The sequence below is a fragment of the Oncorhynchus keta genome, chromosome 22, assembly GCF_023373465.1.
Source record: "Oncorhynchus keta strain PuntledgeMale-10-30-2019 chromosome 22, Oket_V2, whole genome shotgun sequence".
NCBI lineage: Eukaryota > Metazoa > Chordata > Actinopteri > Salmoniformes > Salmonidae > Oncorhynchus > Oncorhynchus keta.
This window is the reverse complement of record NC_068442.1, coordinates 17,969,372-17,997,056: the sequence shown is the minus strand read 5'-3', so window position 1 is coordinate 17,997,056 and position 27,685 is coordinate 17,969,372. Positions and strand designations below refer to the sequence as shown.

Below are 27,685 nucleotides of genomic sequence, written 5' to 3'. Positions count from 1 at the left end.
TCAATTTAGCCTCAAGTAAATAATGAAACATGTTCAATTTGATTTAAATAATGCAAAAACAAAGTGTTGGAGAAGAAAGTGAAAGTGCAATATGTGCTATGTCAGAAAGCTAACGTTTCAGTTCCTTGCTCAGAACATGAGAACATATGAAAGCTGGTGGTTCCTTTTAACATGAGTCTTCAATATTCCCAGGTACGAAGTTTTAGGTTGTAGTTATTATAGGAATTATAGGACTATTTCCCTCTATACCATTTGTATTTCATTGTATGTACTCTGAACGTTTATCTGGCCAGGCAAAAGAGGATGGGCTTCAGCTGTAGTCTAGTTCCTCTCAAGGTTTCTTCCTTCCTTGGGAGTTTCTTCCTTACCACTGAAGCATCTATTTGCTCTTTACAGGGTCATGCCAAGGTTGTTATCAAGCACTTTTGACAAATGTTTGTGTATTTGTGAAAAGCACTACACAAATACCAATTGATTTACTGATTAATTTAAAGATTAGTTGATTAGAATGGCAGAGTAGAGCATAATATAATAATAATAATAATATATGCCATTTAGCAGACGCTTTTATCCAAAGCGACTTACAGTCATGTGTGCATACATTCTACGTAAGAGTGGTCCCGGGAATTGAACCCACTACCCTGGCGTTACAAGCGCCATGCTCTACCAACTGAGCTACAGAAGGACCAGTAGAGTGATGTAATAGTGGGAGAGAGGAAGAGGAGAGAGGTGAGACTCACGGTCCTGTGGAGGCTGCTCTGGGGGGATGTGGTGGGGGTGCAGTGGGGGCTGCCGGAGCGGGAGTTGCTTGGGTGGCTGCCACAGGTGGCGGGATCTCCACTGTCTTCCAGTCCTCCCCTTCCTCCACCATGAGGGCAATGAGAGTCCCCAGACGCACGGCACGACTGCCCTCCTCCATCTGAGGACACGCAGACACACTTTTATAATAATAATCACTATCAAGCTGCATTTGAATTTGACTCAGAATGCGCAAGATGACTGAGGAGAGTTGGAGAAATAGAGAGGGGAAGAAAGCACATAACGAGAAAGAAAGAGCATTTGGGGGAAGGAGGAAGGGAGAAGAGAGCAAATAGAGAGGGAGAGAACACATGATAGGAAGAATTGAAAGAACCACCTGGAGGAGGATTTTCAAAAGATCATTACCTCTTGACATAATATGTTACTGCTACCAGAGGGACCATAGGCAGACCTTTCCATCCACTGTGTGTCTGTCCACACTGCCTACTCAATTCACTTCATTTCCCCTCACCTCTGTTCTGACAAAACATGCAAGGCCAAGGACTCTAATGGAGGTGGGAATGAATGCTTACTGTTCCTTCACACACCCCCCCCCCCGGTCGCACATCGATTCGCTCTCAATATCCATCTCTCTCTTCATCTCAGTCTCTAACAGCGTCATTAAGGCACAGCGTGGATGTCTTCACCCCCTCATAGTCAGAAAGGTGTTTTTCCCCGGTCAATATTGATTAGTTCTAAATGAAAGGCCAGGCACAATGGATGAGGCAGGGCTGTAACACTCCATCTATTTCCAAATGGTATCCACTTACGGAGCTGTCATTCCTCCTAAAGGGCGTAGCTCCGCTCGCCAGAAAACAAGAGAAAAACACCACAAATAACAACCGCTGTTGCCGACAGGGAAAGCAGTCCCATTCAATCATGGCGACAATGAAATTGATCAGGCAATTGGTTTCCGCATTAGATCAGAACACAAGCCCTTGTAACTGGCTGAATGTCAGATAGCTTTGAATCAAGCAGTTCACCCAGTCACCTTCTCCCCAGTGGCATCTAAACAATAGATGTGCTCCAATAAGACCACGGACTCCACCTAACCAGAAACAACAGCAGGATAAGACCACCTGCGCTCCCAGGCTGACCAGGCCAGCCAGCCAGCCAGGCACAGGTCCAGTTTCACCCAGGATATTCCCCTCAGTACAACAGTCAAAAACACTTTACTACCATGTTTCACTGAGTAGAGGCAAGGGATTCCTAAAAGCAAAAAGGTAGGCTAATTTCCATTGTCCATTGGATAGTAGGTAGCTAGGGAAGATGTGACTGCTTTGGCAGTGAGAAGAAGGAAAAAAACAGTTTTGTTTACTACAAAATAGCTAGTGGCACAACATCCCTGATGCATTAAACTACCAAGACTACCCGGTCTGTTTGTTGTGTGACTAATATACATATATATACACACATATGGCATCCTGTCCATATGCTAGGTGCTACAGGTAGTGTGTGTGTGTGTCCATGGCACCTCTGGCCCAGTGTGAGGTGATCAATAAATGGCAGGGCCTCATGGCTTTAGAAATGCCATTACCACATACAGTAGGACTATGTGGCTATGTTGGTTACATTCACCACAATGAGAAATGACAGGATTACCAGAACAGTTGGATGTGACATGACACTGAACTTCAGCCCTGGCAGTGACCCCTGACCCTAGCCGGGTCATACAGCTGTCTGAAGGGCATGACAGATTAGTATATCCCCATCATAATCCACATATCTTCATTTAATTGGACCAGTGCAACACTGCAGTATTTCAAACTGCCTCTGACAACCACCATCCCAATAGGCACACAACTCTATTGTGCTACAAAACAAACACATTAAATTCCAATGCGACTGTGGGGCTGCAATGAACTAGAAAGCATACAACCACAGTCGTGCACAATGCCACACAATGCATGTAACTGGTGTGTGTGAGAGTGAGTGAGTGAGAGACCAGCGATGCTCTCTCCCTACCATTAGGCTCTCTATAAACAGCAGTTAGACAAGCAGGTATTTATAGACGTTTAACACAGCTCTCGAAGAAGCTGCAGCTGGGGGCTGTGTCATTCACAGCCTTTACACACGCACGCACACATACATCATCATCGTCCCTTTCTTTCCACTTATTCACAGATGGGGTGCCGTCTTATGTGGATGTCTCCATCAAAGACGCAAGAGCACATAGGCACACAGAGAGAGAAAAGGGAGAAGAGTGTAACACTGCTAGTGTGGGGCTCAACACTGCCATCTGGTTGCAAAAGGAGAGTGCCGGACCTGAACCATTCCGCCACATCATAGCAAACACAGGCACTTAGCCAAATACCTGAGCAGCACCTCCGACCTCAGCAGACAGTGAAATGGCACAGGTTCAATCTGACTGACACACATTAGAAGACCTGGCTGGTTTCAGTAAAGAACAATAAGTCAAGAGGTGGATGAGGAGGACACCATTTTTAGCGGGCTATGCACAGACTTCAGAAAATGACTATTGATTAGATACTCTTGTGATCTCTGACACAATTCAAGACTCACACACCCAGACTTGCACCCTCAACAAGGATAGGCTTGACACCATGGTCCTTCTGTAGCTCAGTTGGTAGAGCATGGCGCTTGTAACGCCAGGGTAGTGGGTTCGATCCCCGGGACCACCCATACGTAGAATGTATACACACATGACTGTAAGTCGCTTTGGATAAAAGCGTCTGCTAAATGGCATATATTTTTTTTTTTTGTAAACAGTACACAATTAGTCCCTCAACCTCCAGATCAAAGAGAAAGGAAGGGGTGGGGAAGAGGTTGGCTTATTTGGAGACTCTTGGAATAAAAATATACTGTATTGATTTGGTGTGTGTGTGTGTGCCTCCGTGTGAGTGTATTGATTTGCCAGGAGAGAGAGACAGAAAGAGGGATTTGAGGCGATATGATTGAATCCTATATCCTGCAACTTGTTACTGGGCAGACTAGTCTAATTAGAGTCCAGAGGAGGCATTTTCCCCAGCAGCCCTCTCTCTCCCAGGGCTTTTGATTCGTCTGCATTCTCAAATCTGATAAATTAAAGCACACGAGGGAGATCAGTGAGTATAGTGTTCCTACGGGGTCTATCCTGAATATATCAACTAGTTCATAAATTATATAACGAAACACCATTTATGAGGTTAACCTATGCATTTTGTATAAATTCAAAGACCAGACAAAGATCTGTGTTGGATTGAAACGTTGCCTATAAAAGGTGGTAAATTGGGAGCATATTCAACATGCGGACCTTTCTGTTCTTCTCTTCATAAAGGCTTCCGGCCCAGGGGAGAACGACTGGCCCTTCTCATTAATGCCACAGAAGGCCCACCGCTCCTGCAGGTATTATTGGCAGAAAGCATGATCCTCCATTATAGTGAATGGGGAAATGGCAATCTTCATGGGCAATCTTCATGGGCAATCTTCATGTAAATAAACAGCTTCGAGGACAATCATGGTACCAATAATTGCTTCCGATACACCAGATGTATGTCCTTAAACCAATAATTTAAAAATCGTACAGAGAAGTTGAGTTGCTAATTGAGTTGCTAATGGCAGCATGCAGTATCCCGGCCGGCCATCAACTTGAGTTATGCTGCGTTTAGACGAGGGATGCAAAAACCGGCATGCCAGTCGACATTGCGGGAAAGAAAGCAAGAAAGACGGTGATGGCAAAAGCAAGCCAGCATGACGGGATGCGTTGCTATGGTGATTTCAGAGCAAATCAACATCCGGTAGAAAACAATGCTACGGCAGACGGCAAAAGTTGAAATATTTGAACTCTGGCTGCAAGTCCCATCTACCATGGTGGCTCACGGCATTCACTGCCAGCTTCAACAGCATTTACCGTTGAGCTCTCATTGACAACAATGACATCCGGACTGACGTCTACCTCGTACCAGGTAAACGCAGCATTACTGAATTTGAGGGGGCGGCACCGAGCTAGCCTGTAACGTCACTTCCTCGAGTAGCTCTAACTACACGTTATGCCTCCATGAGACGCCATCTTAACTCACTTCATTTGACTTCAATGATCAATTGAGGCTTCACATAGAAATGTATGATGTCACGTGATGGATGGCTTTGTCCATTCTTTTTACAGTCATGGTTTGGCTAGTTGTAGTGCAGGGAAGATGTCAGTTGAGCAGAGACACAGCCAACAAACTCTACCTTGGATGATTAATCCATCCTAAAAAGACAGCATCCGGATGAGGAAATATGTAGGAATGGAGGGAGGGAAGCAGAGTGATAAATTGCATGATAAATGCTGTCAGGTTAGCACTGTGGACCATGTCAGACCATCTTCATCTAGCCTTTCCTTCTTCCATCCATCTAAACATCCATCCATCTTGCCACTCGTTATCTCGACTGTAAAATGTTGACATGCATTCTGTCCACCGTATCAATCCATCTGGAAAATCCCTGCACACCCATCGATCCATCAATGTGTGGGGGATCTCTACATGTGCCATATCAGCCTTGTGTGTTCACGGATGTAACACTGGCTGCTAAAACTAGAATCCTAGTGGGTACATGCTTAGACAGAACCACTACTACACCACTGTGGGCTAATCTGTGCTGTGATCTACAGAGAGCAGAGGTCATCAAGCCCCTTCCACACACAGCCAGGAAAGACATCGCTCATACTAGTAACACCACACACGATACACACCAGGACACAGACACACATCCACACAGAGACGGGCACACTTCCTCTCTAATACCCCCAGTAGAGACTGGGTCCGGGGTATTCAGGAGTGGGGGTGTTGGTCTGGATGCTAGCTGAACCTGGGGGGGGATTATCGTTCTCCCTCTTTCTGCCAGCTCAAAGCTTTCCTAAAAGCACCTCCAACTCCTGGGCTGTTGCCATGGAAACTACCTTATCCCCATGGCAGCCGAGACATGGATCGGAAGGAGGGAGAGGGAAGAGAAAGAAAACATGAAGAAGATAATGAGAATGGAGCAAGGGCTAAAAAAGGCAGAGAGAGAAATTAGAATAATTGAAAACACATAACAATGAGAGAGACACTTCGCCTGCTGATAGTGATGTCATAGAAATGTTATATTTCCAGAGCAACACTCTTGTTTATGCACACGTGTTGCTATCGGTCTAAGTAATTACTCCACATCAGCTCTTTATTCAGGGTACACTCAGACACCACCTGAACCACAGCACTAGAACAACATGGGTATGCTTCGCTGAACTATGCTATGTGGCCTGGTTTACACGGCTAATTGCCACTAGGACACTGTTCTGAACGATGTGACACTCACTGATCGGATGACTGACTGGAGGGAACCATGGCATCAGCTGTGGGACAGGCAAGTGTGTGTGTGTGTGTGGTGTGTGGTGTGTGGTGTGTGGTGTGTGGTGTGTGTGTGTGTGTCACTTAGCTAGTTAATGAATGTTGGGTTGAAAATAAATACAAAAAAAAACACATTACATGACCGGAAGTATGTGGACACAATCCAGAATCATTGGCATGAATATAGAGTTGGTCCCACCTTTGCTGCTATAACAGCCTCTACTCTTCTGGGAAGGCTTACCACTCGATGTTGTACCATTGCTGCGGGGACTTGCTTCCATTCAGCCACGAGAACATTAGCGAGGTCGGGCACTTTCAATTCAAATCAAATCAAATTTATTTATATAGCCCTTCGTACATCAGCTGATATCTCAAAGTGCTGTACAGAAACCCAGCCTAAAACCCCAAACAGCAAACAATGCAGGTGTAAAAGCACGGTGGCTAGGAAAAACTCCCTAGAAAGGCCAAAACCTAGGAAGAAACCTAGAGAGGAACCGGGCTATGTGGGGTGGCCAGTCCTCTTCTGGCTGTGCCGGGTAGAGATTATAACAGAACATGACCAAGATGTTCAAATGTTCATAAATGACCAGCATGGTCGAATAATAATAAGGCAGAACAGTTGAAACTGGAGCAGCAGCACAGTCAGGTGGACTGGGGACAGCAAGGAGCCATCATGTCAGGTAGTCCTGGGGCACGGTCCTAGGGCTCAGGTCCTCCGAGAGAGAGAAAGAAAGAGAGAATTAGAGAGAGCATATGTGGGGTGGCCAGTCCTCTTCTGGCTGTGCCGGGTGGAGATTATAACAGAACGTGGCCAAGATGTTCAAATGTTCATAAATGACCAGCATGGTTGAATAATAGTAAGAATTCACCCCAAAGATGTTCGATGGGGTTGAGCTCAGGGCTCGGAGCAGGCCAGTCAAGTTCTTCCACACCGATTTCGACAAACCATTTCTGTATGGACCTCACTTTGTGCTGTCATGTCATGCTGAAACAGGAAAAGGGTTTTCCCCAAACTGTTGCCACAAAGTTGGAAGCACAGAATCGTCTAGAATGTCATTGTATGCTGTAGCGTTAAGATTTCCCTTCGCTGGAACTAAGGGGCCAAGCCCGAACCATGAAAATAAAACAGCCCCAGACCATTATTCCTCCTCAACCAAACTTCACAGTTGGCACTACGCGGTCGGGCAGGAAGTGTTCTCCTGGCATCCGCCAAAACCAGATTCGTCTGTCACACTACCAGATGGTGAAGCGTGATTCATCACTCCAGAGAACGTGTTTACAGAGTTCAATGGCGGCGAGCTTTACACCAATCCAGCCGACGCTTGGCAATGCGCATGTTGATCTTAGGCTTGTGTGTGGCTGCTCGGCCATGGAAATCCATTTCATGAAGCTCCCAACGAACCGTTATTGTGCTGACGTTGCCTCCAGAGGCAGTTTTGAACTCGGTAGGGAGTATTGCAACTGAGGACAGAATATTTTTTACACGCTACGCGCTTCAGTGGTCCCGTTCTGTGAGCTTGTGTGGCCTAGGCTACCACTTCACAGCTGAGCGGTTTTTGCTCCTAGACGTTTCCACCTCACAATAACAGCACTTACAGTTGACCGAGGAAGCTCTAGCAGGGCAAAAATTTGATGAACCGACTATACAGTGCCACATTAAAAGTCACTGAGCTCTTCAGTAAGGCCATTCTATTGTCAATGTTAGCCTATGGAGATTGCATGTCTCTGTGCTCAATTTTATACACCTGCCAGCAACGGATGTGGCTGAAATAGCCGAATCCACCAATTTGAAGGTGTGTCCACATACACAATATATACAAAAGTATGTCATTATGACTGCTGGATAAATTACCTCTGATAATTAAGAGGACAGAGGAAAGGATGGTTTACAGGCAAAGCTGTACCACAGAGTTTCCATCAATATCCTCTCACTCTCTCTCGTTAGGACGTAATTGGAGGCTTTCTCCCATTGCCAGATCGATCTGACAGCGGAGGATAAACTGCTTTCATCCCTCTGTTCTGAGGGACAAACATGTGGTGCAGTGTTGATGAAAGACAAGTGATCGGTCTGTCTTTGGCAGAGTCATTAATATTCACACACACAGAGACAGAGGTCACGAAGCACACCTCATCACTGATGTTCCGCCAACTAAGGAGAAGAGGGAAGCCCTAAGAACTGACACACACAACACAGTTCACTCACCAGTATCTTGGCCAGGACGCCGTCATCACTGGACTCCAGGGTAACCACGGCCTTGTCCGTCTCGATCTCACAGAGCGCATCGCCAGCCGCTACCGCATCACCTGCAGGACACCAGCAACAGTCAGACCGCTTAGAATGTCAAAGACCAATAATTGGGAAAAGGAAAAAGTTACATGAAAAAAAATTGTTGAGAGTGTAGAAAGTCAATTTCTAAGGGATGATAGAACCATAGATATAGAGCTGCTATATTGCTATGGTGGTAACACTGATCATTAGGCTATACAGTGGGGTACATAAAGTCACCCTTGATAAAGATGAGCAAAAAAATAGTGTACAATAATACAACTGAGCTACTGTATACTGTGAGAAAAAAAGTGGGACAATTTATTATTATTATTATTATTATTATAATTATTATTATACAGTATATACTAATACAATTGCTCAGAGAAAATAGATTTAGTTTAAAAAGTAATAAAAACAAAATCTCAAAAAGATATGGGTCAAAATGATTGGCACCCGTTTTCAGTTCTCCAGCACCCTGCCCTTGCAAGGATAACGACACAGGCTTTTTCTCAAACGTTATGAGATTGGAGAAGATCATTCCTCCATACAGAATCTTTAAATATCCTTGATATCCTTCATCTGCGCTTATGGACTGCCCTTCAATTCAAACAGTACTGGGTGTAAAGGAAGGGGTTCTGGTGGATTTATATGTTCTTCATAATATTTCTCATGCATCTACATTTCCCTATGGTGCTAGGGAAGCAAGTCTAAAACACGAGAGGGGAGAGGTAATTCAATATGTTTTATTAAAAAGAGGCCATTTGTTATTGACTGAAGACACGGCAGAAGAGGAAGATGGATGCTGGGGCCTATTGGGCAGGGGTCACATTAAGTCAGACTTTATTTTCAACAGGTGATCCTAGGGCGGGAAGGTCACTTCAGGTCAACACAATAACACAGGGAGTGAGAAGGTACACATCCATACAGGAAAACACCATCCTCAGCTCCAATATCCTGCCTAGTAAAAGATCACCTCAACTTTTAGGATGAGCGAAAGGGAGAATTGTGGGAGAGAGGGTAGTGGGAGGATCATAGAGGATGTGAGGGAAGAAGTGGGCAGGGGTGGGAGTGAGAATTGACCTCAGAAGCTCCAGAGAGCCGGGAGAAGGGAGGACTAGATTGGATGTGTGTGTGTGTGTGGTTAACACCAGATGACCCAAGGGGTTAGCCAGTGATGAGCGATATTAAAAGTTAAACAGTCAACCACCTGCCCCTTTCAACTCTTCTCCACTGGAATGGCAATAGGATTAAGCTACACGGTGACACAAACGTACAATACAAGGGGATGGGTAGGGATATTCTTCCCCTTCTTCTCTCTTTCTGGCAGTCGTGCGAATAATGAATAACTGTTGGCGTGTGTGCAGAGGCCCGTCGGCCAGAGGCTTGACAACTTCGAGCGGGCCAAATCTGACGTGACAGGAACAGACATAAAACCTTACCAGGGGTTGCTAAAACGGCTGTCCTCCAGTTTGTTATGGACTAAGGGCTCATGTACGACGCACCTGAACTCGACCTTCTGTCCGAGTGCTTAGCTTACAGAAACGTACCACCTCGATTGCGTATGCAGACAAACTGATCCACCACATGAACCTTAACACACCGATGAGATCTAGGATCCAAATTCACCACGTCTGCCTTGGACCCGCTCTTGCGCAGTGGAACACAGAACGATGTGTGGCCACTTACATTTATAGTGCTGTCCTTCCAGCAAAACGATTCGAAGGGCCTTCAAATCGATTAAAATAACCCTCATCAAGATCTGTTGCCTAATCAGTACTTATTACAAACCTATCACTTCTCACCATGGAGCTCATTTAGTGAAGTTAGATCAAAGCTTAGTCAATGTCTCGCAAGATCACTTAAACATTGATTGGAATTTAATAGCATATCCTATAGCATAGTGGGCCTATAATATGTCACACCAAAAACAACTTAGTCATTTAATATTCGAAGCTGAATCGGAAAATAGTGCCTTCGGAAAGTATTCAGACCCCATGACATTTTCCAAATTGTGTTACTTTACAGCCTTATTCCACAATGGATAAAATAAAATCCTCAACAATCTACGCACAACACCCCATAATGAGAAAGCAAAAAAAACAGGTTATTATTTTTGCTAATTTATTACAAATAACAAACAAATACCTTATTTACATATGTATTCAGACCTTTTGCTATGAGACTTGAAATTGAGCCGAGATGCATCCTGCTTCCATTGGTCATCCTTGAGATATTTCTACAACTTGGAGTCCACCGGTGGTAAATTAAATTGATTGGACATGATTTGGAAAGGCACACACCTGTCTATATAAAAAGGTCCCACAGTTGACAGTGCATGTCAGAGCAAAAATCAAGCCATGAGGTGTAAGGAATTGTCCGTAGAGCTCAGAGACAGGATTGTGTTGAGGCACAAAAAAATAAAATTGGCAGCATTGAAGGTTCTCAAGAATCATTGTCAAATGGAAGAATTTTGGAACCACCAAGACTCTTCCTAGAGCTGGCCAAATTGAGCAATTGGGGATGGGCCATGGTAAGGTCGGTGACCAAGAAACCGATGGTCACTCTGTCAGAGCTCCAGAGTTCCTCTGTGGAGACGGGAGAACCTACCAGAAGGACAACCATCTCTGCAAGCACTCCACCAATCAGGCCTTTATGGTAGAGTGGCCAGGCAGAAGCCACTCCTCTGTAAAAGGCACATTATAGCCACTTGGTGTTTGCAAAAAGGCCCCTAAAGGACTCAGACCATGAGAAAAAATATTTTCTGGCCTGATGAAACCAAGATTGAACTCTTTGGCCTGAATGAAAGCATCACGTTTGGAGGAAACCTGGCACCATCCCGAAGGTAAACCATGGTGGCAGCATCATGCTGTGGGAATGTTTTTCAGCAGCAGGGACTGGGAGACAAGTCAGGATCGAGGGAAAGATGAACGGCGCAATGTACAGAGCAATCCTTAAGGACCCCAGACTGGGGCAAAGGTTCACCTTTCAACAAGACAACGACCATAGCACACAGCAAAAGACAAAGCAGGAGGGGCTTTGACACTTGAGGATCTGCAGAGAAAAATGTTAGAAACTCCAAATACAGGTGTGCCAAGGTTGTAGCGTCATACCCAAGACGACGAGGCTGTAATTGCCAAAAGGTGCTTCAACAAAGTACTGAGTAAAGGGTCTGAATACTTATGTAAATGTAATAGTTCAATTTACTATTTGTATACATTTGCTAAAGCTTTTTTTTAAACATTGTGCTTTGTCATTATGGGGTATTGCATGTAGATTGATGAGGATTTTTATTTATTTAATCAATTTTAGAATAAGGCTGTAACGTAACAAAGTGTGGAAAAAGTCAAGGAACACACTGTATGCTTTGATTAAAACAAAATCGGTCGACAGGAAAGGACAGTTTGTTAACACCATCAGCTTTAATTCACTCACAAAGCACTAATTCAAGATCTTAATGCATATTCCCATGAAACTGATTTGCAAGTGAAAATGATTTGCATGCAGTTTGGAAATTCACCCGTAACATGTAAAAAATGATCATTCACGATTGACAGCAATTATGGCCTATTTTGAAACGAGGTATGCCTTAAAACAATATGGGTGGACATAGGCAGATGTGGCAATTGAAGGATGTAGTTTATGCATAGACCTATCCTACAATGATATTCAATAGGCTACATCTGTCGGTACTCTGTACAAACTTTAAGAATATATGACGTCACAAAAAATAATAATAATGGTGCTCCCTCAAAATATAGCACTACACCACTGGGGATGGGACGGGGTCAGAGGAAAAGCTGGATATCCATTGACAAAGCCAAGTGGGCGATTCCCAAAACTTTTGGTATCACATATTGTTCTGCAACTCACAAATGTATTGCGAGGAAGGACGTTTAACATGCTTTTTACATTTGTATGACACATTTGTTTGGGAAAATCATGAGGAAAGTGGCCCTTTTTTAGACCTAGACATTATTCCTGTAAGACCCTTTGATCCGTGAACTAGAGGTCGACCGATTATGATTTTTCAACGCCGATACCGATAGAGGTACTCCATATTTTAGAACATAATGTAGTATAATGACACCAAGATGTTGTCTGTACCATGTAAGGTTCACTGTAGAGGTCGACTGATTAATCGGAATGGCCGATTTCAAGTTTTCATAAATCGGAAATCGGTATTTTTGGATGCCGATTTGGACTTTTTTTTTATACACCTTTATTTAACTAGGCAAGTCAGTTAAGAACACATTCTTATTTTCAATGATGGCCTAGGAACGGTGGGTTAACTGCCTCGTTCAGGGGCAGAAGGACAGATTTTCACCTTGTCAGCTCGGGGGATCCAATCTTGCAACCTTACAATTAACTAGTCCAACGCAATAATAACCTGCCTCTCTCGTTGCACTCCACAAGGAGACTGCCTGTCACAAGGAGACTGCCTTTTATTTTAATAACAGATATCCAATGATTATTTGGATCAGTCTAAAACTTTGCATACACTGCTACCATCTAGTGGCCAAAATCTAAATTGTGCCTGGGCTAGAATAATACATTTTGGCTTCTCTTGCATTTAAAAAATTATGGTACAACTTTTTTTAAACGCATGCTTTTTCTTTGTATTATCCTGTACCAGATCTCATGTGTTATATTCTCCTACATTAAATCCACATTTCCACAAAACGTCAAAGTGTTTCCTTTCAAATGGTATCAAGAACATGCATACCCTTGCTTTAGGTTGAGCTACAGGGTGTTAGATTTGGGTATGTCATTTTAGGTGAACATTTATAAAAATAAAAAAAATATTGCGAATCCGCCATAGAAATAGAACAAGAATAAGATGAAGCTCTGGTAATACGGAACTATCGGAAGTTTGGACTAGACATATGTTTCTACATTGTAACCTTTGGTAGGCTGCTGGATAATCTTGGCCATATTAATGTTATAATAAGTTCAATACAATAAGTTGATTTAATACTAAATTCAATACAATGTTGTTGAATTCCGTTTTAATGTCTGGATTCAGTTTTTAATAGGGCCCTATAATATCTAACACCTTGAGGGCATTGGACAAGAAACCAAATACAAATCTAAACAGCACAAAATGGATAAACAACTTTGTGGAATTTAATTTTGCGGGTGCCTTTTCAGAATAGGATAGACATTATGATTTCTAGCTGCACCAATCATAGCAGTGGAACGTGGTCAAAACTATTAAATCTTGCGGCAACGGGGGATTGGGTTCCTAAATGCAATCATATCAAATGCAATTCCACCATTCAAAAATAAACAGTACCAGTCAAAAGGTTGACACACCTACTCATTCAAGGGATTTTCTTTGTTTTTACTATTTTCTACATTTTAGAATAATAGTGAAGACATCACAACTATGAAATAACATACAGAATCATGTAGTAACCAAAAAGGTGCTAAACAAATCAAAATATATTTTATATTTGAGATACTTCAGTAGCCACCCTTTGCCTTGACAGCTTTGCACACTCTTGGCATTCTCTCAACCAACTTAATGAGGTAGTCACATGGAATGCATTTCAATTAACAGGTGTGCCTTGTTAAGTTAATTTGTGGAATTTCTTTCCTTCTTAATGTGTTTGAGCCAATCAGTTTTGTTGTGACACGGTAGGGGCGGTAAACAGTAAATAGCCCTATTTGGTAAAAGACCAAGTCCATATTATGGCAAGAACAGCTCAAATAAGTAAGAGAGAAAAGACAGTCCATCATTACTTTTAGATATGAAGGTCAGTCAAGTCAGAAAATGTCAAAAACTTATTTTTTTATGTTTATGTGCAGTCGCAAAAACCACCAAGCGCAATTCTGAAAGAAGCTACTTCTATGCAACTGTTGTTCATCAGCATAATAAACATAAGTCCCAAATGGAATGGGAAACATATTGTCATTAGTAACCCCATGAAAATCAGCCAAAACAAGCTCAATAACTAAATGCATGCACTCCTATTGAAAACGCATTCACCTATATTGTGGATAGGCCTAAGCTACATCTTGATTTACCAGTTTATCAATAAAGACTTACCATTGAATAAATTATACCCATTATGTAGATAGAACTTTTTTGACCAAAGTCAAATTGATTGTATGATTGTGCAATTGATTCATTACTGCATACATGGATCTCTGGAAAAAAAGTTGTAAAAAAAAAGAAATGCTAATGTATGTTGAACTAAAAAGATGTCCAACCATTGAACAGAGCATTCTATGACTTTGACTAGCTAATCTGCCTTTTTTGTTGCCATGGATTAATTTGGGTATAGTTTTGGTATTGAGTACTGTGATGGTATCGAGTACTGTGATACTAAACCTGGTATCGAAGTCAAAATGCATCTAGAGTGTGTGTGTGTGTGTGTTGGGGTGTCCGTATGTGTACATAGAGTCAGTGCAAGAGAGTTAGTGCAAAAATGGATCAATGCAGGTAGCCATTTGATTAGCTATTTAGCAGTCTTGTTTAGAAGTCTTATGGTTTAGGGGAAGAAGCTGTTCAAGTGTCCTGTTGGTTCCAGACTGTTGTACCGCTTGCAGTGAAGTAGCAGAGAACAGTCCGTTGCTAGGTTAGTTTGAGTCTGACAATTTTGGGGGGTTCTGGATGGCAGGGAGCTCGGCCCCAGTGATGTACTGGGTCGTACACTCTACCCTCAGTAGCGCCTTGTGGATGCCAAGAAGTTACCATACCAGGCGGTGACACCGCGAGGCCAGTTGCTCTCGATGGTGCAGCTGTAAAACTTTGAGAATATGCTGGCCCATGACAATTATTTTCAGCCTCCTGAGGGGGAAGAGACATTATTGTGCCCTCTTCACGACTGTGACTGGACCACAATAGATTTTGACGTCGAGGAAGTTGAAGTTCTCGACCAGCTCCATTACAGCCCCGTCGATGTGAATGTGGGTGTGCTTGGCTCTCCGTTTCCACTACTTTGTTTAACTGAGGGAAAGGTTGTTGTCCTGGCACCACTGCCAGGTCTGTGAAGCTCCTCCCTATAGGCTGTCTCATCGTAATCTGTGATCAGGCCTCCCACTGTCGTCAGCAAACTTAATGATGGTATCGGAGTCGTGTGTGTTGCCACGCAGTTGTATGTGAAAAAGGGAGTACAGGAGGGGATTAAGCAGGCGCGATAGACATTTCAAGATGTTACCTTAGGTTATTGTGCAAAGGGACTATGGTGGTCTGCTTGAAACATGTACAGTGCATTCAGAAAGTATCCAGACCACTTGACTTACACAGTGTTACATTATAGCCTTATTCTAAAATGTACTAAATACATTTTCATCCTCAATCTACCTCATGACAAGCCAAAAAAAAACAGGTTTTGAATATTTTGCAAATTTACTAAAAATGAAAGCAGAAATACCTTGACATTTGCTATGAGACTCGAAATTGACCTCAGGTACATTCTGTTTCCATTGATCATCCTTTAGATGTTTCTACAACTTGGAATCCACCTGTGGTAAATTACATTGATTGGACAACATTTCTAAAAACCTGTTTTTGCTTTGTCCATTAGCTGGTGCTCTCATGCATGGTTCATTGTTGCGTCCCTCGAAGCGAGCGTAGAAGTCATTTCGCTCATCGAGTAGGATCATGTCATTTTGCGGCTTGTGGTTGGGTTTCCCTTTGTAATCCGTGATAGTTTGCAAGCCCTGCCACATCCAACGAGCATCCGAGGCGGTGTAGTAGGATTCAATCTTAGTCCTGTATTGACGCTTTGCCTGTTGCATAGTTCCCATGTAAGGTGCATGTTGTACACCCCCAGCTGTACAAGACTGAAGAACACACAAACAAAACTCAAAACACTTTCAAATGTAGTCTGTATTGCTTCCTTTTAACATCTCAACTTCATTTCTAATACTGGGGGACAGCTGTGAGTGGAAAAACAAGCTCTATGAGCCCTTTCTAAAAGCCACAAAATATGATTGACTGAAATGCCTTAGAGACTTGGTCACCTACAGTCAGAATTCATACAGTGTCCTCCAAAATATAGACCTTCAGAATAGTAAGAAACAGTTTCCATTGGAAATTATTAATTTAATTTGGGATGCTCAGGATGACCTTCATGTGGAATCGCCCACATATTGTTTGGAAGAATATACTATTCAAACATCAAATTTCAAGAGTGGAAATTGACATTATAGGTCTTTAACCAATCATAGCCCTTCTGTAGGATTGCATATTCATCAAATCACCAGCAGAGTTCCCTTTGAATTAATTTCCCCACTGAATGTGTTGGTGGTGTTCATAAAGTATAACAGCAGCAGAGAGCCCACTCTGGAAATTTACTGGACTTGTAGAGTATATTATTTTAAACAATGTCAAATAAATACAAAAAGTGGACTTGAGATATTAATAGTTTTAAATGTCGAATACATTTGTGTAAAATTGTATTTCAGAAAGTAGCCATACTAAATATTAAATATAAATATTTTAGAGCTGCAACATCTCAACCTCCCAGTGGAAGAGTCTTCTACTAGTTCCAACTAGTTCCAACTACTGTGGATGATGCGTTTTACAGGGACATGAATGAAGATTAGTTTTACAGGGACATGAATGAAGATTAGTTTTACAGGGACTGTTAAGAGCGAGCGGTCGCATCCGCATTTCGCTCCGCAGGTAGTATAACTTTTTCATTACATTTCATTACATTTCATTATAGTACAACGGTTTGATTTGTCTAATCTTAGCAATTTCTTCTTAGCTAGCTACATAGCCGTCTTTGTATCTAAGATAATTGCGTAATTATCGTATTTCGTCGTCCTAACGTAGCCTTCACTGCTCTGCCCAGCAGCTAGCCAGCTAGCAAACGTCCACTGATTAGCAGCACTGTAGAAACTATTACACTCAACTGAACGACTTGATTAGTGTAGTGTTAGCTAGGTACATAGCTGTCTTTGCTGTCTTCGTATCCAAGATAATTGTGTAGTCTTAGAGTGATTATCTTAATTTACCGAGGTTAGCTAGCCAGCTATTTGTCGTCCTTAACGTAGGAGACACTGCTAGCTAGCCAACAGCTAGCCAACGTCTTCTGAATAGAACTCAACAACCCGGTCGCATTCCGCTTCGCTCCACAGGTAGTATCACATTTTCATTTAATTTCATTACAGTACAACGGTTTGATTTGTTTGATCGTAGCTAGCTACATAGCTAGCTACATAGCCGTCTTTGTATCAAAGATAATTGTGTAGTCGAGAGCGATTTTCTAGGTTAGCTAGCCAGCTATTGTCGTTCTTTTAACGCAACGTAACGTAATCAACACTGCTTGCTAGCCAGCTAGCCCCCGAAATAGCAGCACTGTAGAAACTATTACACTCAACGGAACGACTTGATTAGTGTAGTGTCAACAACGCAGCCACTGCCAGCTAGCCTACAAAGTCAACAACGCAGCCAGTGCCAGCTAGCCTACTTCAGCAGTACTGTATCATTTTAATCATTTTAGTCAATAAGATTCTTGCTACGTAAGCTTAACTTTCTGAACATTCGAGACGTGTAGTCCACTTCTCATTCCAATCTCCTTTGCATTAGCGTAGCCTCTTCTGTAGCCTGTCAACTATGTGTCTGTCTATCACTGTTCTCTCCTCTCTGCACAGACCATACAAACGCTCCACACCGCGTGGCCGCGGCCACCTAATCTGGTGGTCCCAGCGCGCACGACCCACGTGGAGTTCCAGGTCTCCGGTAGCCTCTGGAACTGCCGATCTGCGGCCAACAAGGCAGAGTTCATCTCAGCCTATGCCTCCCTCCAGTCCCTCGACTTCTTGGCACTGACGGAAACATGGATCACCACAGATAACACTGCCAACCTACTGCTCTCTCTTCGTCCACCCACATGTTCTCGCACACCCCGAGAGCTTCTGGTCAGCGGGGTGGTGGCACCGGGATCCTCATCTCTCCCAAGTGGTCATTCTCTCTTTCTCCCCTTACCCATCTGTCTATCGCCTCCTTTGAATTCCATGCTGTCACAGTTACCAGCCCTTTCAAGCTTAACATCCTTATCATTTATAGCCCTCCAGGTTCCTCGGAGAGTTCATCAATGAGCTTGATGCCTTGATAAGCTCCTTTCCTGAGGACGGCTCACCTCTCACAGTTCTGGGCGACTTTAACTTCCCCACGTCTACCTTTGACTCATTCCTCTCTGCCTCCTTCTTTCCACTCCTCTCCTCTTTTGACCTCACCCTCTCACCTTCCCCCCTACTCACAAGGCAGGCAATACGCTCGACCTCATCTTTACTAGATGCTGTTCTTCCACTAACCTCATTGCAACTCCCCTCCAAGTCTCCGACCACTACCTTGTATCCTTTTCCCTCTCGCTCTCATCCAACACTTCCCACACTGCCCCTACTCGGATGGTATCGCGCCGTCCTAACCTTCGCTCTCTCTCCCCCGCTACTCTCTCCTCTTCCATCCTATCATCTCTTCCCTCTGCTCAAACCTTCTCCAACCTATCTCCTGATTCTGCCTCCTCAACCCTCCTCTCCACCCTTTCTGCATCCTTTGACTTTCTATGCACCCTATCCTCCAGGCTGGCTCGGTCCTCCCTCCCGCTCCGTGGCTCGACGACTCATTGCGAGCTCACAGAACAGGGCTCCGGGCAGCCGGCGGAAATGGAGGAAAACTCGCCTCCCTGCGGACCTGGCATCCTTTCGCTCCCTCCTCTCTACATTTTCCTCTTCTGTCTCTGCTGCTAAAGCCACTTTCTACCACTCTAAATTCCAAGCTTCTGCCTCTAACCCTAGGAAGCTATTTGCCACCTTCTCCTCCCTCCTGAATCCCCCTCCCCCTCCTCCTCTCTGCAGATGACTTCGTCAACCATTTTGAAAAGAAGGTCGACGACATCCGATCCTCGTTTGCTAAGTCAAACGACACCGCTGGTTCTGCTCACACTGCCCTACCCTGTGCTCTGACCTCTTTCTCCCCTCTCTCTCCAGATGAAATCTCGCGTCTTGTGACGGCCGGCCGCCCAACAACCTGCCCGCTTGACCCTATCCCCTCCTCTCTTCTCCAGACCATTTCCGGAGACCTTCTCCCTTACCTCACCTCGCTCATCAACTCATCCCTGACCGCTGGCTACGTCCCTTCCGTCTTCAAGAGAGCGAGAGTTGCACCCCTTCTGAAAAAACCTACACTCGATCCCTCCGATGTCAACAACTACAGACCAGTATCCCTTCTTTCTTTTCTCTCCAAAACTCTTGAACGTGCCGTCCTTGGCCAGCTCTCCCGCTATCTCTCTCAGAATGACCTTCTTGATCCAAATCAGTCAGGTTTCAAGACTAGTCATTCAACTGAGACTGCTCTTCTCTGTATCACGGAGGCGCTCCGCACTGCTAAAGCTAACTCTCCTCTGCTCTCATCCTTCTAGACCTATCGGCTGCCTTCGATACTGTGAACCATCAGATCCTCCTCTCCACCCTCTCCGAGTTGGGCATCTCCGGCGCGGCCCACGCTTGGATTGCGTCCTACCTGACAGGTCGCTCCTACCAGGTGGCGTGGCGAGAATCTGTCTCCTCACCACGCGCTCTCACCACTGGTGTCCCCCAGGGCTCTGTTCTAGGCCCTCTCCTATTCTCGCTATACACCAAGTCACTTGGCTCTGTCATAACCTCACATGGTCTCTCCTATCATTGCTATGCAGACGACACACAATTAATCTTCTCCTTTCCCCCTTCTGATGACCAGGTGGCGAATCGCATCTCTGCATGTCTGGCAGACATATCAGTGTGGATGACGGATCACCACCTCAAGCTGAACCTCGGCAAGACGGAGCTGCTCTTCCTCCCGGGGAAGGACTGCCCGTTCCATGATCTCGCCATCACGGTTGACAACTCCATTGTGTCCTCCTCCCAGAGCGCTAAGAACCTTGGCGTGATCCTGGACAACACCCTGTCGTTCTCAACTAACATCAAGGCGGTGGCCCGTTCCTGTAGGTTCATGCTCTACAACATCCGCAGAGTACACCCTGCCTCACACAGGAAGCGGCGCAGGTCCTAATCCAGGCACTTGTCATCTCCCGTCTGGATTACTGCAACTCGCTGTTGGCTGGGCTCCCTGCCTGTGCCATTAAACCCCTACAACTCATCCAGAACGCCGCAGCCCGTCTGGTGTTCAACCTTCCCAAGTTCTCCCACGTCACCCCGCTCCTCCGCTCTCTCCACTGGCTTCCAGTTGAAGCTCGCATCCGCTACAAGACCATGGTGCTTGCCTACGGAGCTGTGAGGGGAACGGCACCTCAGTACCTCCAGGCTCTGATCAGGCCCTACACCCAAACAAGGGCACTGCGTTCATCCACCTCTGGCCTGCTCGCCTCCCTACCACTGAGGAAGTACAGTTCCCGCTCAGCCCAGTCAAAACTGTTCGCTGCTCTGGCCCCCCAATGGTGGAACAAACTCCCTCACGACGCCAGGACAGCAGAGTCAATCACCACCTTCTGGAGACACCTGAAACCCCACCTCTTTAAGGAATACCTAGGATAGGATAAGTAATCCTTCTCAACCCCCCCCCCCCTTTTAAGATTTAGATGCACTATTGTAAAGTGACTGTTCCACTGGATCTCATAAGGTGAATGCACCAATTTGTAAGTCGCTCTGGATAAGAGCGTCTGCTAAATGACTTAAATGTAATGTAATGTTAAATGGAGTATAATGACACCAAGATGTTGCCTGTATCATTGATAATTGGGTCTTACAGGGGGCATGTATAGGTCTAAGGGCCTCAAATGGGCACTTTCATTGTGATTTTCAACAGCAAAAATTGTACACAAATAGTGATGCGCAATATAGGTAAGCTTATCGGATATTAGCTAAAAATGACAACAGTGTAGTTTAACGGCGATGTGCAAAAAACGATGTCAAAGCTGACGTTATATAGGTATGCACGTAGGTAGATGACTCAATAATGCCACGAAAAATATAGCGCTACACGTGCAACACAGCATTCCTAACCGAGCCCACAATGTCTGCTGTGTGGATCGAGCAGTCAACAAGTCGAGCAGTCATTTGTAAGAGTAAGAACATTTCAGTGAGACAGCGCAACGGCGGAATCCATTGAGCGACTGGTCGAGCACCGGTACACATTACCAAGTAGGTGCTATTTTTCTGATGTTTCGCTACCAGAGTTACACAGTATTGTTGAAACTCACAGATACTTGCTATGGGCGTCACTGCTATTAGCTTCATGACTGACATTTGAACCAGCGATGTTAGCCCTATGAGCATTATGAGTGTGACAGCAGTGGGTCAATGAGGATTTCGTACTGAGGAAAGCCGTATTGCATACTCAAGAATGTGCCGTTTCTCATACCGCTGCTTCCATTTCAATGGCATTTGAGAACATGTTTAAATTTGGAAACATGAACATTCCCAGCTCCATTTGAACAACTGACTCGAGAGATAATCTCAACTGCATCTGCAGCAGACGTGATACGTCATTGCATTGAAACACCTGCTCAACAAAAAGTTCTACTAGAGGTTGTGAAGAAGCAATTTGGTGGCATTGTCTGAGCCTCTACTGTGTCGCCACCATGCTTGATGCTAGGTACAAGGACCGCTACTTCGATGCAGAAAATGAAGGGTTTAAGTGCATTTTACCTACACAGCTGGACAAGAGGGAAACACACAGTGACAGTGCACACGAGGAAGAGGCCACAGACAGACTGCTGAAACTTGTATGTATGATGAAATCCTGGTTGAGGCTGAACAAATGAACAACGAAACAGCACAGCAAATAAGTGAAATAAATGGGTTTTGATTATGTTTTACTGGAAATGGGGACATACATAAATGCCAACAAAATAACTTTTTGGTCAGTGTAGTGTGTGTGTAAACTGTATTTACCTAGGCAAGTCAGTTAAGAACAAACTCTATTTACAATGACGGCCTACCCAGGACGACACTGTGCCAATTGTGTGCCGCCCTATGGGATTCCCAATCACGGCCGAATGCGATACAGCCTGGATTCGAACCAGGGACTGTAGTGACGCCTCTTCCACTGAGATGTAGTGCCTTAGACTAGAGGTTGACCGATGATGATTTTTCAACGCTGATACCGATAATTGGAGGACCAAAAAAAGCCTATACCGATTAATTGGCCAACTTTTTTATTTGTAATAATGACAATTACAATAAATACTGAATGAACAATGAACACTTATTTTAACTTAATATAAAACATAAAATGTATTTAGTCTCAAATAAATAATGAAACATGCTCAATTTGGTTTAAATAATGCAAAAACACACTGTTTGTGCCACAATATGTGCCATGTAAAAAGTTCCTTGCTGAGGACATATGAAAGCTGGTGGTTCAATATTTCCGGTTAAGAAGTTTTAGGTTGTAGTTATTATAGGAATTATGACACATTGACTATTTCTCTCTATAGCATTTGTATTTCATATAGCTTTGACGATTGGATGTTCTAATAGGAACTTTAGTATTGCCAATCTAATCTCAGGAGTTGATAAGCTTATAAGCTTGAAGTCATAAACAGCGCTGTGCTTCAAACATTGCGGAGAGCTGCTGGAAAACAAGTTAAAGTTTGAATTAATGCTTACGAGCCTGCTGCTGCCGACCACCGCTCAGTCAGACTGCTCTATCAAATCATAGACTTAATTATAATATAATAAACACAGAAATAGGAGCCTTTGGTCATTAATATGGTAAAATCCAGAAACTATCATTTCGAAAACAAAATGTTTATTCTTTCAGTGAAATACGGAACCGTTCCGTATTTTAGCGAACGGGTGGCAACCCTAAGTCTAAATATTGCACAACCTTCAATGTTATGTCATAATTATGTCAAATTCTGGAAAATTTGTTTTTCAATGAGCCAGGAGGCCCAAACTGCTGCATATACCCTGACTCTGCGTGCAATGAATGCCAGAGAAGTGACAATTTCCCTAGTTAATATTGCCTAACATGATTTTTTAAATACTTTTAACTAAATATGCAGGTCAAGCTAGTTAACCTAGTAATATCGTCAACCATGTGTTTAACTTGTGATTATGTAAAGATTATCTTTATAAAAAACAATCACATTTAATGCTAGCTAGCAACATACCTTGGCTCCTTGCTGCACTCGCATAACAGGTGGTCAGCCTTCCACGCAGTTTCCTCGTGGACTGCAATGTAATCGACCAAAATCGGTGTCCAAAAATGCAGATTACCGATTGTTATGAAAACTTGAAATCGGCCCTAATTAATAGGCCATGCCGATTAATCAGTCGACCTCTAACTTAGACCACTGCGTCCATGTGTGTGTGTTAACTATTTAACTGTACTAGAATGCTTAAAAGGCCACTAAAATTTTAAATATCGGTATGTTTGTTGTTTTGGGAAGGAAAATATTGGATATCGGTATCGGCCAAAAATGTAATATCGGTGCATCATTAACCACAACACTACATAAAGAGAGACTTAAGACGACAACACAGCATGGTAGCAATACAACATGGAAGCAGCAAAACACATGGGCACAGACAACAGCACAAAGGGCAAGAAGGTAGAAACAAGAATACACCACACAAAGCAGCAACAACTGTCAGTAAGTGTCTATGATTGAGTCTTTGAATGAAGAGATTGAGATAAAACTGTCCCGTTTGAGTGTTTTATGCAGCTCGTTCCAGTCACTAGCTGCAGCGAACTGAAAAGAGGAATGTCCCAGGGATGTGTGTGCTTTGGGGACCTTTAACAGAATGTGACTGGCAGAACAGATGTTGTATTTGGAGGTTGAGGGCTGCAGTAGATCTCAGATAGGGGGGGGGGATGAGGCTGGGGCCTAGGATCGAGCTTTGGGATACGCCTGTGGTGACAGGCAGTTGCTTTATACACTGCACTCAGAGAGTAAGATAGCAAACAAGGCCAAAGACCCAAGGCTATGTGGCTATGGCGGCGAGGGGGGAACAGCGTTGCAACCCGGTGACATAGACAGCGCCAACTTTCTCTGGGCCAATTAACTGGCAGCAGTCCTCAGGTGCCTTACTTTCTCAGCATGCCTGGGCTCTGACTGATGTGTAGAAGGATGTGATGTCACATGGTCAAACATTAACAATGGCCCCCTATCACTCCGGGGTGGAGAAAGGGAGAAACAGGGCACTGCTTTTCTCCTCAATAAATTAGGAGCTGGCTAATCTGACAAACACTAAACTGCACCATGGAATATCCAGTCATTATTAACATCTCAAAATGTAGAATGTGTGTAGGGTGTGTGTCTTTATGAAGGTATATGGATGGAGATGTAAAATGAAAATCAACCATATTGGATTTGTTTCGTAGGCTCAATTATATTATGTAGCATTGTAGTCTGCATGCAACAGAAAAGCTGAGTATGTTGTGAACATTGGCAAATGGAGGCACGGCTCTCTGACCTTCTTTCTTCAACCATTTGACGATGTTTCCCTCCTCCATGGTGGGAGAGAGAGCAGGCATCTCCACTTTGACTGGTGCAGCACCTAGAGGAAAGAGAGAACACATCAACACCAGTCAGATCACACGTAGCAATACATGCTCATCTATAAACAGGAGGGACATTTTCACCCTAGTCTACATAACTAGAAGTCTATTGAACATAAATGCATTAATAGGCCTATGCAACACCATATATACACAAAAGTATGTGGACACCCCTTCAAATTAGTGGATTTGGCTATTTCAGCCACACCCGTTGCTGACAGATATCTAAAAAAATATATTAAAAAAAAAATCAAGCAAACAGCCATGCAATCTCCAAAGACAAACATTTGCAGTAGAATGGCCTTACTGAAGAGCTTAGTGACTTTCAACGAGGCATCGTCATGGGATGCCACCTTCCCAACAAGTCAGTACGTCAAATTTCGGACCTGCTAGAGCTTCCCCTGTCAACTGTAAGTGCTGTTATTGTGAAGTGGAAAAGTCTAGGAGCAACAACGGCTCAGCTGCGAAGTGGCAGGCCACACAAGCTCACAGAACGGGACCCCCGAGTAATAAAATCGTCTGTCCTCGGTCGCAACACACACACAATACCGAGTTCCAAACTGCCTCTGGAAACAACATCAGCACAAGAACTGTTCGTCGTGAGCTTCATGAAATGGGTTTCCATGGCCGAGCAGCCACACACAAGCCTAATCTCACCATGCGCAATGCCAAGCCTCGGTTGGAGTGGTGTAAAGCTCACCGCCATTAAACTCTGGAGCACTGGAAACACGTTCTCTGGAGTGAAGAATCACGCTACATCATCTGGCAGTCCGACAGACAAGAGAACACTACCTGGCCCAATGCATAGTGCCAACTGTAAAGTTTGGTGGAGGAGGAATAATGTTCTGGGGCTGTTTTTCATGGTTCGGGCTAGGGCCCTTAGTTCCAGTGAAGGGAAATCTTAACGCTACAGCATACAATGAGTTTCAGCATGACAATACCCTGTGCACAAAGCAAGGTCCATGTGGAGATTAATTGTCAAGATCGGAGTGGAAGAACTTGACTGGCCTGCATGGAGCCCTGACCTCAACCCCATGAGATTAATTGGAATGCCGACTGTGAGCCAGGCCTATTCGCCCAACATCAGTGCCCAACCTCACTATTGCTCGTAGCTGAATGGATGCAAGTCCCTGCAGCAATGTTCCAACATTTAGTGGACAGGAGTGGAGGCTGTTGTAACAGCAAAAGGGAGGGTGGGGGGGGTGTTCTAAGAGCAGGTGTCCACATACTGTTGGTCACGTAGTGTATATCCTATCCTGATTGGGTCTGTGACATCAAATAAGTCCATTAAAAAGGCAAGCTAGGCTATATTCAGTCTTTTGAGATGGAAGAGGAGCAGAAAGTTAGGAGCCTAAAAATGCATAGGCGCTTACGAAGAAGAAAGAAGTGGTACAGTAAGAGGCAATAGGAGAGGGGGTGAGAGCTGTGGGGCTCGTGCCTCAGCACCCATCCACTGACAGGGAGATATGAAAGCCACCAGGCCACAGGAAGTGGACAGCACACTGGCGACAGAAGAGAGAGCAGTGCAGGCAGATCAACAGTAGGCTGCGATGGCGGCTGACATACTTGCCTCGGGCTGGTAGCCCTGTGACCCACTGGGCCACCACAGCCTGGGACCTAGCCATCCACAGCAGCTAGAGTCACTCAGAAGACAACAGTTCAGCTGGCTCAGGATCATGTAGGCATTGGGCTGGCCATGCTAATGCCCAACTAAGTCACCTCCTTGTAATACTGACTATTACAATGTTATGCTGCCTTAGAATGACAAATGCTAGAATACAGACCTTTAGATAGAACTAGCGGATTAAAAATGGCTTGCAATGCCTGAATGATACATGGTGATGAGCCATGGCTGTGTGTGAACAGAGGGAACCTCATGTTCTGGTGCTCATGTTGTTGTTCATGTGTTGTTTTTGCCGTTCATGTACGAAGTTCTCCTTCTGCTCTGCATGTCATGTGTGAAGAACTCAGGCCTGGATGAGCACATATCGGCACAACAATGCCCTGAAAGCACACCCGCTGAAACCTCCCATTCATAACCCTCGCTCTCTTAATCCGAACAGGCAGGGGAAGCCAATGTGCAATTGAGTGTGTGCGTTTGTTGAGACACACAGAGAGAGTGAGAGAGGCAGAGAGATAGAGAATGTAAGGGCCGTGACCGCTATGACAGGAGCTTGCCGACCAATTCATGTCTGTAAAACATTGCTCTGCCACGCCTGTCGTCGTCGTCAACTGAAATAATTTTCTCATCACAGGCTCGATTTTTATCCCAGCCTTACAAAAAAACCTATTATCATAATCAGATCCACAGCAGAAAGATCACTAGTTCAAATTAACCTTAATTATAAGCCAATTTGTCTGGCTTCTTTTTAAATTTTGGCTAGGCTTAGGCCAGGGCTCTCCAACCTTGTTCCTGTACCGTCCTGTAGGTTCACTCCAACACTTATCTAGCACACCGGACTCTAATAATTAGCTGGTTGATAAGCTGAACCATGTTCGTTCCATTCTGTATCACATACGGCCTTGACTGGGAGTCCCATAGGGCAGCGCACAATTGGCCAAGCGTCGTCCGTGTTTGGCCGTTATTGTAAATAAGAATTTGTTCTTAAAATGGACTTGCCTAGATAAATAAAGGTTCAATTTATTTAAAAAATTAAAATTACAACTGGGGTTGTTCAACCTGTCAGAACTACAGTACACTCAGATTCCCTGTCTGTATTGAATAGTTTGCCATTTGGCAAATCTAAATGAGAGTGACTTACTATGGGAGGCATAAATGTTCCTATGGAGAACTGAGAGACTGAATAGTAGTGAGATAACTCCAGCCTATTGAGGTGTGGAAGGGAA

The 27,685-nt window shown here is 44.2% G+C and overlaps 1 protein-coding gene across 1 annotated transcript in view; it reads right to left on the bottom strand.

Annotated features, from left to right (window-relative positions):
- Positions 1-27,685, bottom strand: part of pdhx (pyruvate dehydrogenase complex component X) — a 72,342-nt gene that overhangs the window by 36,620 nt on the left and 8,037 nt on the right. Inside the window, exons 2-4 of the mRNA XM_035798407.2 lie at positions 24,754-24,837; positions 8,311-8,411; positions 741-919 (exon numbers count right to left, since the gene is read on the bottom strand). Coding sequence (XP_035654300.2) covers positions 741-919; positions 8,311-8,411; positions 24,754-24,837 — 364 coding nt within the window. The remainder of the gene's footprint in view (positions 1-740; positions 920-8,310; positions 8,412-24,753; positions 24,838-27,685) is intronic.